This window comes from Colias eurytheme, chromosome 18 (assembly GCF_061535395.1).
Source record: "Colias eurytheme isolate Ceu_HAF_F1 chromosome 18, ilColEury1 Martin Lab GWU primary, whole genome shotgun sequence".
Taxonomy (NCBI): Eukaryota; Metazoa; Arthropoda; class Insecta; order Lepidoptera; family Pieridae; genus Colias; species Colias eurytheme.
The window spans coordinates 5664482-5676871 of NC_142997.1; the positions used below are offsets into that span (position 1 = coordinate 5664482).

Consider the following 12390-nt stretch of genomic DNA (forward strand, 5'->3'; position numbering starts at 1 on the left):
GTACAAGATACTTCATTCTACACAGAGAAAGAATTAATTGAAAGACTGGCACTCTTTGCTTATACACACTTTTTTAAAAATAAATAATTGGATAATCTTATCACACATTTAAAATCATTTTTTCGCTTCCACCTCTGGTTGGATGCCGTGTAGAGTCCGTTTGTGCTTCCACATGTCGCCAGAACGCCTGATAACAAATTGTAATACATATAATATTAGTTAGACAAATGTACAAGAAATTACAAATTTCACAAAATCTACCAGAATTTGAAAGAGGTTGTACAATCCGTAGTTAAAATATTCTCTGCAGAAAAATATATACATATATAATTTCTATATACTTAAGAGGGTATCTAGGCATATTTGATTTCTAAACCAATATAGAACAGAAAAGGTATTCATATGCATTTTTTTAAAGAAATACTTTTATTTACCGACGGAAGAGTACCTATCGTGCTTTTATGGTCACTGGTCAGCTAGTCCTTTAAGTAGATACTAGATACTATTTCATATTTTAAACACACAATTTATTGACTCGACATATTGTGCTCTTCTACGTAAAAACAGCTGATCTACATCAAATTCGGTACATAACTAAGCTATAGGTACGAATTACGATCTACATCAAAGGTCCACCGATCTTTTTATTCCGTGCAAAAGTACACAGAGCAAGAAACTCAGCTATTTAGCACATAAAATCGCGGGCTATTGAGTACTGGCTGCAACTAGCCAGTTGCTAGGGTACCTGAAAGCCGTGCCGCAGACGTTGCACTCGTGCGGCTTCTGGCCCGTGTGGATCAGCGTGTGCACGGTGCGCGCGTACGGCCTCCGGAATGCCGCGCCGCAAATATCACAACGGTAGGGCCTGCATTTATTTGGAGAACACACAGGAACAATTACAAACAAATTAACATAATGTAGACAAGGATTATATTGCAACGGTCTCTTTGCGATTTGGCGATTAGGCGAAAAACAACTGGCTTTCTAAGTTTAAAAAGTATTTAAAAAATACTTTTTTATCTGACTACTTTTTTATCTGTTTTAATCATAAACAGATTTTAGGACTGAAAGCACACTGAAAGAAACAAATTTGATTAGGATACAATGTCAACAGTAGCGATTGTTTGCGATTCATTCGGAATACCTAAATAACTTAGTTTATTCACACAATAAATTACAATATTAAAATAGGTACATATTATATGTCTGCTTTAAGTCATAGGCCTATAATACTGTTTAACTAGACTATTGCTGCTTAGTCGAGCGTTAAACTTGACCTACGGGTCGGGGCTTCAATCCGTGATAGAGTAGAAAAATCATGGTCTTAAATATCATAAAGCTAAAATAGGATAAAGGATAGGCAGTTCCTTTCCGCTCTATGACTATTATTATTTCTCGTTAGTTACATTATTTGAAATTGTCTATCTATGGATTATGATGTACCTACCAATCATTGAATGTTTTTGCTATTATTATACCATTTACATTAGCTGCATCTCCAGGGTACACCAGGGTTGTAAATACTGAATTTACAATAACATAAATAAATGAAAAAGAAAAATTTAAAGTGGAAGAGCAATAGGAAATGTAGCTTAGCATTAAATATATGTATAAGTAAATAATTGTGTTTAATAAGGGAATTATATAAAGAGATAATAGCTATTTATTATTATAGTTGATGATGCTAAACTATATTTCCTCGGAACAAGTTCTTCATACATGACTTACTAGATCTAATCAGTTGAATACTGTTTGCCGCGCTTTCGGCAATTTAGAATCGAGACAACTAGCGCCATCTCTCGGTCGTTGTTTAATTTATTTTTAGAATATTGAGAACTTCGTCCTCGACTCGTCTGATCGACCCACGGATAGTAGAATTCATTATTTAGATGGAAATAATTGAAATTATTATTATAATTTGGACATTTTAACTAATAATTTATTATTATGTACTATATACGTAGCATGTTATTCATATAACATATTGCAAAAATTTAAACTGAGTTAATGTACATAGTAGATGATCAATTTAAATTAATAGATTACATAACGTTTCATTTCTTTTATGTAATCACAATATATTATAAAGTTTTTTAACGCTACACTAAATCGGAATTCGGAACGGGGAACCTAATAAATACCATCTACATGTATTTACTAATAAAGGAACACATCAGCTTCTTGTTTAGTTATGTTTAACCGAAGGTTTAATTAGTCGTGATGATGTTTACGGTTATATAGATATAAGGAATAAGCTTTATACAATATACATAACAACCATATTTATGGATAAATCTACTGGGTAAGTTCATAGGAAGAGAGTTAAAATAAACCATTATGATACCAATATCTACATAGTTACTAAATATAATATATCATTGGAATTTAACTAGGTACAAGGCTTATAGTTATAAAAGTAAATTATAAGGGTGTTATTTATGAAAGATTTGAAGAAAACAAACCTCGTCTTTTTAAATTAATATCTATGTAAATACATATATAAATTTTAGGGCACGCAAATGAGCAGACATTGTTGCCTCGTGGTAACTGGTAAGCAGCAAATACCGCATGCCTCCGTATAGCTAATTGCGGATAATTTCGCCGACTTTGTATCAAGTCTGATTTGGGTATTCCGTATTTGTTATTAATTAGTAATAACACAATACAAACCTATATGTTTAAAAAAATGTGTAATAAAGATAATTCTTCACTCTTTCCTCATTTCATCAGATTGCACTTTGAAATTCCCAATATCCCTTCAGTCTTAGTTAGTCACTCAAGTCAAATGAGTCACACGCAAAATTTTATCTCTATACAGCGGACAGTTCGAAGTTCGATATCTTAGCATTCGTTTTTGCAGCCCAAAAATTCGCATTGAAAATATGACCATAACATCCCGGCTGTACCTGTATCACATTGTTAAATAGATGTACAGTTTATATTAACCTTTGGTCGGTGTGTATGCGCGCATGCTCACGCAAGCGTGCGGCGGCGGTGAACGTCTTGGGGCAGGCCGTGCACGCGAAGGGCCGTTCGCCCGTATGCGTCCGCCGGTGGTCGTCGCGCTCCACCTGCCACGGGAAAAACTACTGGGAACTGCTTATGTCCAACCTAGCGAGGGGATGTATGCGCTTTTTATGAGAGAACGGAAAATAGATTGTAAACAACTAAATCATTCAGTTGAGTATTTTATGGGAAGCGACCGATGCAATTATCGCTGTGTGTATGTATGAAAAAAAAGTTTACGTAAGGCAATATGTATCGTCCTGTAATTTTGATAGAATTCTCTAATCAAAGCTAGTAATGCCAAAGTAATACTTAAACTAATCTTGTAAGTGTATACTTTAATAAGCGTACCTACCTACATACATTTTGAGAAGCTGTAGAAATTAAAGGGAAACTATATCCATAAAAAAGAAGGGAATTATACAAAATATATTACTATTTCCTCATGAGCTAGCTTAAAATGTCGAAAAAAAAGTTTAAAAGAGCACCTACAGTGCAATCAAACCTGACCTATATACCTAAAGGTACCTATGTATTGTATTATTTGTAAAGATCATCAATCGCAATGTATCCAAACTTCAAAATTGATATTACACATCCAAAAGTAACTGTCTTCTGTTTTTTACAATTTCACGCGTGGACTGCTGAACAGAATTGCGCGAATTTTAATATATGTATAGGTAGTAGCAGCATCGTAATTCGTATGTGTGCATTTTTTTTCGTAAAACAAAACTTGATGAGGATGAAATATGGGGTAGGAAATTTGTATTGAGATGATTGATTCTCAAAAACGTGAGCTATCTCCAAATATATGTCTGGAAAAATAGCTTTCATTTCAAAATAATTTAAGATTTTTTTTACGCCTGACATTTTTTGTTCAAGAATATACAATACGATTTGGAGATAAGCCGTAGGCGCTTATAATTTTCAAACAATCCTAAAAATTACGTTCAACTATACAACTAACAAGTAACAAGTTACTCCAGCCTTATAGTATAAGGCTTTAGGCTGAATTTATTATTAACCATTTAAGTTTTGGTATGTTTCTATTATTTCAATTACCTATTACAATTTACAATTACAAGAACTTTGTAAAATATAGGTACCTATACTTCTAACTTAAGGTTATGTTTCTGTTAATATAATTCATGTTATTCATAAAATTATATTCTTTTTTCCTCAATACTTTCTAATTACTATCGAAGAGTTTGCTTGACGTCGCTTCGTGAACCTTTGTCGTCTACACGTGCGTAATAATTTCCACGCATCCGAAGGACGTCAAAGAACAAGAACGCCTTCAGCACGGCCTTCTAAAAAATAGACTAATAGGTAGGCATATAAAATATTAAGCGAGCTGCCAGAAATATACATCTATATTCATAAATTATATTTTTATTAAATAACTACATTTTCATACGAAACCTTTCCTAATACAGATTAATTACTAACCTTGACTTTAAACGCCTTCGAGCAAAGATCACAAGGGTAAGGCCGTTCTCCTGTATGCATCCTCATGTGGATTGCCAGGTGTCCTGACTGGTTGAAGCGGCGACCACACACTCGACACGGATAACCCTAAAGTATTTGTTTTTTTCGTAAGATTGCAAATTTATTACGAAAAAGTAATATGTACTGAAATTCTTTGCATGGTGGAAAAATGTGAGATTTTCTAGACAGAAGTTTTAGACTTTAGGTGTAAATATACATGAAATAAGTTATATCCTTACTGGTTTCGATACTTTGTGCATCTTTTTGTGTGTGTGCAAGGCGCACATGCTGCCCAGTTCTTTATCACACTCCTCACAGACATAGGCCATCACAGGTGCGCCGGGCGGGCGGTCTTCACCCCGCTTGTGACGATATAGCTCTCTAACAGAATATTCATTTTGAGTGTCTTTTTATTGTGAAAGTCTCTATAAATTATTTTAGTGAACGTTTATAATATGGAAATGACACTGATCGTGAGAATATTTGCCGATATTTTCAGAGAGCATTCATCTTTTACTTGTTCATGATCGTCATAATAGGTACCTACTTATTAGATTAACTGGAGGAGAAATAAAATAATAATTGGTAAGCTAGGAATATAAAGAGGATTTCTGAACAGGTACATAGGTAAGTAATATAAAAAAGAACACGTCGTGATATACAAATATTTTTCCAAATATATTTCCGTTAAATATTATTGATTTTTGGTGTAGGTACCTGGCAGTAGCAAACAGTTGATTACAAGATCCACAATTCCACATTTTGGTACTGTTTCCAGGCGTGTAGGCTCGTCGACCACGACCAGGTCTGTGACTATCAGCATGAGCTCGTAGTTCCTCATCTGTTGAACATTGCTTCCCGCATAACGTACATGGTAGAATGTTTATACTCTGTGGTAAAGGTACTTCTAAAATACATTCCTCCTGTGGATGAAAACACCTATTGTTAGAACTTCTTAGATATATAAAAATATAGATAATATAATATTGTGCATAATGTAGTTAATTTAATATAATTAATGTAAAAAAAATATCTCACTAGATTTCCGGGCAGTTGGTCGCTTTGCGAAAAACAACTTAGCTTATGACAATCGAGTGCTTCCCCGTCAGCAAATAAATAGTTACAAATATCACAGACAAACATTGTGCTGAGTTTTCGCGGTGCAACACTGCTTTTGCCATTTATGTCAATGCAGCATAATTGTTCTGTAAAATAAAGTTAAAAAACATTTTATACCACTTACCCAAGCACTTACCTATAAGCTCTCGGCCTATGTTGTTGCTAGGGTGATGAAATTTTCTATTTGTTCTCTTATAATAAAAATAAGCGTTTTAAGTCCTCATTGAAATTCTTAGGTACAACCTATCACTCCTTCAAAAATATATCAAAATCTGTTTAGCCTTTTTAACGTGATAAAGGAATAACATATACACTTATATTATGTGTTATTTCCGTATGAAATAAATATCGTAACTCACCAGTAGGTTCATTTTCTAAAGCAGTCGAAAGAATTCTTTCACAAAGACAACACACCAGCCATTCGGCATCAAAGTTTGTACTGCCAGTTGGTAATTCTAGGAAATACATGCTTAGATAAGTATGTTTTATAGTAATGTAAGTCAATAATTCAAAACGTATTAAAATCTATCTACAATAACACTAGATAAAATTATTTATTGAAGCAGATATTGATGAATATCCTCCTAATTTACAGCGGACAAAATAATATTCTATACCTTTTCCACTATTAGTATTTTGAGGTGCCAATTTAGGGATACTAGAATTTGTAGAATTATCACTTGCATGCATTAAAATTGTATGATCCAGTAGATCAGCATCATTTGTAAATATATCATGACAAATTACACACGAATATAAAGCTAAAAGATCGGGTCCTGTATTTAAATTCTCCTGAAAATATTATTCTTTCAATAATAACTATTTTTTAGTATCTAAGTATGGAATGAGAAATTAATTTATTAACCTTATTTTCATTGGAAGAGGCTGGTAATGGTAATAAGAATTGGTTAACAGTATTTTCATCTAATAACGTCGGTTCGTCATTTAATAAGTGCTCTGTTTGAATTAACTGTATTGTTGCGTTTTCATCATGGGTGATTACTGTACTCATATCATTATACGATTCATTCTCCATTGTAAAGTAATGATTAGCTTCTTCAGGATTAAAGTTATTTTCTACAGTAGTTATTATTTCTTCTGTTATGGTAATAAGATCTTTTTCTGCATTTGCCATCGAAGCTGGAGTTGCATCGTGACTAAATAATAGATCATCTGTATCAAAGCGATCGTGCATGTCCAAAGTTTCATTGAATTCACATGTAAACATCATATTAACTTTATCTGAAAAAAAAAATAAGCTGAGTGACGATGTTTTATTAAAACCTGTTGTTATTTCGGTTTCTAAACATTTTAATTTATGTCACTGTCATGGAAATTTTGACAGTGATAGTGACATTATTTTATTTGTAAATTGTTTGATTCGTAATTCGTTGATGTGTTTATCCCTTGTGTTTATTGAATAAAAAGTATAATAACATATTTTAAAAATGAAGGTCGACGTTGCAGCACCTTCAGATAAGGCGAAAATACCATTGCCGACACTTTCTCAGATAAATGCTGATAGAATTACACTCGTAAGTATCGAAAGTTAGGTTATTTAGAGTTTTTGTGTTTTCTTATATATTTTACGTTTCGGTGTAGTAAAATTATATCAAAAGAATGTCTATGACCCCCTTTTAATGAGTTATATCTTTTGTATCTCACAAGGAGGATGATTTTCCACATTTTGAAGTTATACACAACTAGAGCTCTGCCCCGGTTTTGCCTGTGGTACATATTTACGTTTTCTTTCCATAAGAACCATCCTCGTACTTCAAGGAATATTAAAAAAAAAAATTAACAAAATCGCTTCAACTGAACTTGATGCGCTTAGCAACGAATTTTGAGTTTCATTTTTATATTATAATATAAAAATGAAACGCATGTTATAACAAATACATCCAGACCACAATTTAATTATTCATAATATTTAATTTTTTTCCATTTCTTTTTACTTTGTAAATAAAGACGACTTAGAAATTGCATAATTCTTGCTAACAAGGGCATATAATATGAACCTGGATGGAAACTGCCCCTAGCTTTCCACCTATTAGTTGCAGTATATCTAAGCTATCAAGATCATAATGACAATAAAATTCAAACCCATAAACAAATGTATAATTCTACACTATGTAATATTATATCTTATCATTGTCTGTGTTCATAATAACATAAGAAAATATTAGTATTGAGTACATCTATGGAAGAGATGGAATTCAGGAATAATGCTATTCCTTTTAAATTGTTTATAAATAAAGAGAAAGCCAACTGGTATTCTCAACATATTATGCACACAAATCTATACAACTAACCTCATTGAATTATAAATCAATATGGTTGATATTTCAGCTTGCTCACCAGTACTGGGCACCACAAACTAAGGAAAACCACTTGCCTTACGATGCTGCTATTGTTGAATCAATTTATCAAGCAGAAATACTTGGATCCAAGTAAGTTTGTAATAATTTCCATACAAAAATATAAGGGTTTGGTTTTCAGTCTTAGCCCTACTGAAGTAGACAAATGAATGTTTTGGGGTCAGTGGCCTAGTGGATTCAGTTCATTGACCTTTTTATTTTTTAAATTACTGATTTTGTGCCAATGTGGAAATCAAAATAGTGCCTAGTATTTTAATTTAACTAGGGTTTAATTAATTAAGTTATTATATTATGTTAAAATTTTTGAATTTAATTTTAAAATTAATTATATTTAATAAAATCACTAAATATAATTTTGTTAATAATTAAGTGTGAAGTAACAATGTATGTGGATTATTATTATTTAGTTTCTATGTTTGATTTTATAAAAAATTGTAAGTTTTAACTAAATTAACTATTTTCAAGCACCACATATTTTAACACATCTAATTTTGTTATTCTGTACTCAGGATTCATTTTTCTCTGATTTAATAGTAAAAAACAGAATGAGGATATTAAATAGACAAATCATAAACCTCAGTTTAAATAGTTGGAAATCCTCCTGTTATTTATCATTATTATTATCAAGAAATATATTTTTAATCACACTTATTATTTATTCCAGTTTCTCAGTCCGCCGTATCATGATGCTTGAATTTTCACAGTATCTGGAAAACTATTTGTGGCCACACTATGTAACTGGTCAGGCGTCACATTCGCATATGATGTCTATTATTGTAATGATCAACGAGAAGTTTAGAGAAAGAGTGCCAGCTTGGCAGGTGTGTTTTCATTTGATATTTGAAGTTGTATTGATGATAGTGAATGCTTGTGATGTTTTAATTTACCTCTTAGGTATCGTTACAAATTGAAAATAAGTGATATCAAACAAAAGCAGTATCAGTAATCATTATAAAATAAAATAAATATATGAGGACAATTTCACACACGTCACAATCTATTCCCATACTAGGCTTTCGATTGTGTTATGGTAACCAGATGGCTGAGAAACATACATATATAATTTTTAAATAAATACTTAAATATAGATAATCAACACCCAGACACAGAGCAAACATCTATGTTCATCACACAAATATTTGCCCCAGGTGGGAATAAACCGACGTCCAGTGGCTTGGAAGGCAGGGTCACTACCAACCAAGCCAACCAGTCAGTCAATATTTTATCAATATTTATGCAATGCCAAATTTTGTTCGTAAATTGTAGCTATCTTCTTTCATATTTCTTAGCAGTTATCACATAATATTTAAAAAGCTTTGTTTATTGCAATGTTCTTCTTTATAATTACCATATTTTTCAATCACTGTAAATATTCCTTTTTAACATGCTTTTATTAGTTTCATCTGTATTTTAGACTCAATTTGTGACCAAGGGAAATAGGGATTCATTTTTATAATGTCGTTCAATAAAATTTACTATTAATACAAATGCAAATGCATTACAGGCGCTACTCAAGAAACCAGATCACTTCCCGGGGTTCTTTGAACAAGTACTCCGAGCGAGTGTCGCTGAGGACCACACAAGTAACAACATGAGAGAACAGACATCATTGTTGCTGTTCCTCAACCATTGCTTTGGGAGTATGGAGGTGCAACTGTGCAGGGATCAAGTGAAGCGACTTGTGTCGTTGAGCATGTGGATTAGTTTGCAAGAAGGTTTTTTTTTAAGTCGAATTTTTATATTTAACTTTGATATCATCAAAATATATTTTTAGATCACTATTCTATTTTATCCCATTGAGCCCCGAACGGCCCGATCGGGCCGCGACACAATAAATTTTCTATTGTGTCTGTGATTCCGGGGCCTGATGGATTAATTAATAGTAAAATGAAATTACTTTATTTTTCTTAATGGGGAAATACAGATCACCTCTAAGAGCAACAAAAGTTTATTAAACAGTTACAAGTTGTGTGATGTATTTCATTTAAATTAAAATGACATTAAACAATGTAATTGAAATATTCCGTATCTTAACATTATATATAAATCTTGTGTTACAATGTTTGTCCTCAATGTACTCCTAAACCACTTAACCAATTATAATAAAATTCGCACACCATGTGCAGTTCGATCCAACTTGAGAGATATGATAGGTTTTATCCCGGAAATCCCACGGGAAAGGGAACTATGCGGGGTTTTCTCTGAAAACGCGGGCGAAGCCGCGGGCGGAAAGCTAGTCCATACTAATATTATAAATGCGAAAGTAACTGTGTCTGTGTGTCTGCTAATCAATCACGCCTTTACTATTGAACCAATCTGCATGAAATTTGGTATAGAGATATTTTGATACCCGAGAAAGGACATAGGATAGGTTTTATCCCGGAAATCGCACGGGAAAGGGAACTATGCGGGTTTTTCCTTGACTGCGCGGGCGGAAAGCTAGTATTTTATATGTTCAAGAGGATGTCCTCATGCTTCGTTCTAATCCATTACTAAAAAAAAATTAAATTAATTTTAAGGTCGAAGAAACCAAGAATTCAAAGTCGTTCCTAAATGGCGTAAATACTGGCGCGCAATACAAAAGAGAGATAAGCCAGAGTTAATAGATAAGTTAAACTGGGAGCGGAGGTACTTGCAGCGACTGATGATCAAGTTCATGAGGATATTGGAGAGCATCCCGGAGACTGGTGATATCAGTGATGATAAAGTCAGGTTAGTTGGCTAGTTCTTTTTGTAATAAGCTGGCTTATCAAAACAAAATATGTAAACACGCAATATGTGAAAATAAAGATTACATCTTTATTTTCAAATTAATTTAAATCAAATAAATAAGTCACAAAAAAATTCAAATTCCCAAGAAAACGTTTTTGCACTCTTACGAAGACATTTTTCGATATACTTTATTCATTATTTATACAGCTTGAAAATATGGTTAATGATGTGAGTGTGGTATCGATGTATAGATCGAGACAGACTATAAAAGATCACGAATCAATAGAAGCAGAACATCAAATTACGCGGGAAACGCTTCGAACGAAGTTGCGGGCTTAACTAGTGCTTTATACTTTATCGTTTACTATCTCACTCTTCTTCTGCAGTTAATTTTATAAAACCACTTACCTTATTGAAAAATTTTAAAAGCGAAAAAATTTTCTATCACAAAGCGATAAGCGTGTCATCTTGCCGGAGCGAACGAATTTTTTCTATTCTTTAAAAATTTCTCATTTATAAAGTACAAATGCTATAAAACTTAATGTGACACTTACCATATTTTATGTTTACCAGATACTGTGAGCGGTTCCTCGAGCTGATGATTGACCTGGAAGCCCTTTTGCCAACAAGGAGGTTTTTCAACACAGTGATGGATGACTGTCATCTTGTGGTGCGCAGTCAGTTAGCAGCTCTTACTAGAAGACCAGAGGGACAACTTTTTTCACAAGTAAGTCTTGTTTAATATTTTTAATCATTAAAAGTTTATAATTATCTGGTTTTAGCTCCTGGAATGAGTTTGAGTTAAGCCCAAATTTCTAAAGCAAATTAATTAAATAACGAGAGTTATAAATACCAATTATGGTGGCCAAAGTGGGCGTTAATGTTTTGTAGTTAAATGAATTAAAATTAAAAATCCGAAATCTGAATAAAACATGTAAATTGATAAATAACAACAATAAAAATGTTTGGTAGAGAATTAAATAAAAAGAAAAGTATTATCTTAAAAATTTATTTGATTATACACACATTGTATAATTTACACGAGCAAATTCTGGCTGATATCTTTTATGATATACTCAGTTTGATTATTGATTAGAATTATATAAAATCTACGAGTCTAAGTTAATATAAATTCTATCTTTCAAAGTGCTATAAAATATTATACAGGTCACCATGATTATGCTTATACAAAACTCGTGTAAATCGATAAAATAAAACACATCAAGTATACCTTTCTTATTTGAGATAAAAGACAGCATTGAACATAGTTATTCAGTAATCTTCATTCATAAGAAATAGAGAGCAATATAAAAATCCAAAGTATAATTAATAAAAAAAATTAAAATAATTTGGGACGGACATTTGTGTAAATAGTCGAAAAATTGTAAAAATGTCACAACACAAAACTAATACTAAAATAGTTATTATTTCAGTCAAAAGATAAAAGAGTGTGCATTATAATTTGTGAGTCAGAAACGCATAGCATAAAGAGAATAGGCCTGTCTATGTTCAATATATTTTTTAAAAACATAATATTTAATAATTCAATTATAATTTATAATCCTAAAAAATGTTAGTAATTTCATGATGTTAGTAGTGCAAATAATTAATTTGTCCAATAAAATTTAAATTAAGTATCTCCAATGAGCACTACGGTAAATTATCACAATTTTCATTTGTACATAAA

General features: G+C 32.2%; 2 protein-coding genes across 2 annotated transcripts in view; one reads left to right on the forward strand and one right to left on the reverse strand.

Moving 5' to 3' along the window:
• Nucleotides 1-69: 69 nt before the first annotated feature.
• Nucleotides 70-6844, reverse strand: LOC149900651 (uncharacterized). Its single transcript, XM_090112710.1, has 10 exons — nt 6479-6844; nt 6231-6405; nt 5973-6068; nt 5533-5699; nt 5212-5417; nt 4734-4875; nt 4456-4581; nt 2947-3071; nt 746-865; nt 70-187 (listed from the first exon to the last, which is right to left on the reverse strand). The coding sequence occupies exons 1-10, from the start codon at nt 6842-6844 to the stop codon at nt 115-117; spliced, it is 1596 nt and encodes a 531-aa protein (XP_089968836.1). The 3' UTR covers nt 70-114.
• Nucleotides 6845-6993: 149 nt separating this feature from the next.
• LOC149900652 (RNA helicase aquarius) overlaps nt 6994-12390 on the forward strand; it is a 58781-nt gene continuing 53384 nt past the window's right edge. The window contains exons 1-6 of the mRNA XM_090112196.1: nt 6994-7148; nt 7963-8063; nt 8656-8812; nt 9496-9706; nt 10511-10703; nt 11277-11430. Coding sequence (XP_089968322.1) covers nt 7062-7148; nt 7963-8063; nt 8656-8812; nt 9496-9706; nt 10511-10703; nt 11277-11430 — 903 coding nt within the window. The 5' untranslated portion in view covers nt 6994-7061. The remainder of the gene's footprint in view (nt 7149-7962; nt 8064-8655; nt 8813-9495; nt 9707-10510; nt 10704-11276; nt 11431-12390) is intronic.

Coding starts and splice junctions, on each gene's coding strand:
- LOC149900651 (XM_090112710.1), bottom strand. CDS start 6,844: ATGATGTTTACATGTGAATTCAATGAAACTTTGGACATGCACGATCGC. Junction 6,069..6,230: donor AAATACTAATAGTGGAAAAG/GTATAGAATATT, acceptor TGTATTTCCTAG/AATTACCAACTGGCAGTACA. Junction 188..745: donor GTCTGCGGCACGGCTTTCAG/GTACCCTAGCAA, acceptor ATTTGTTATCAG/GCGTTCTGGCGACATGTGGA.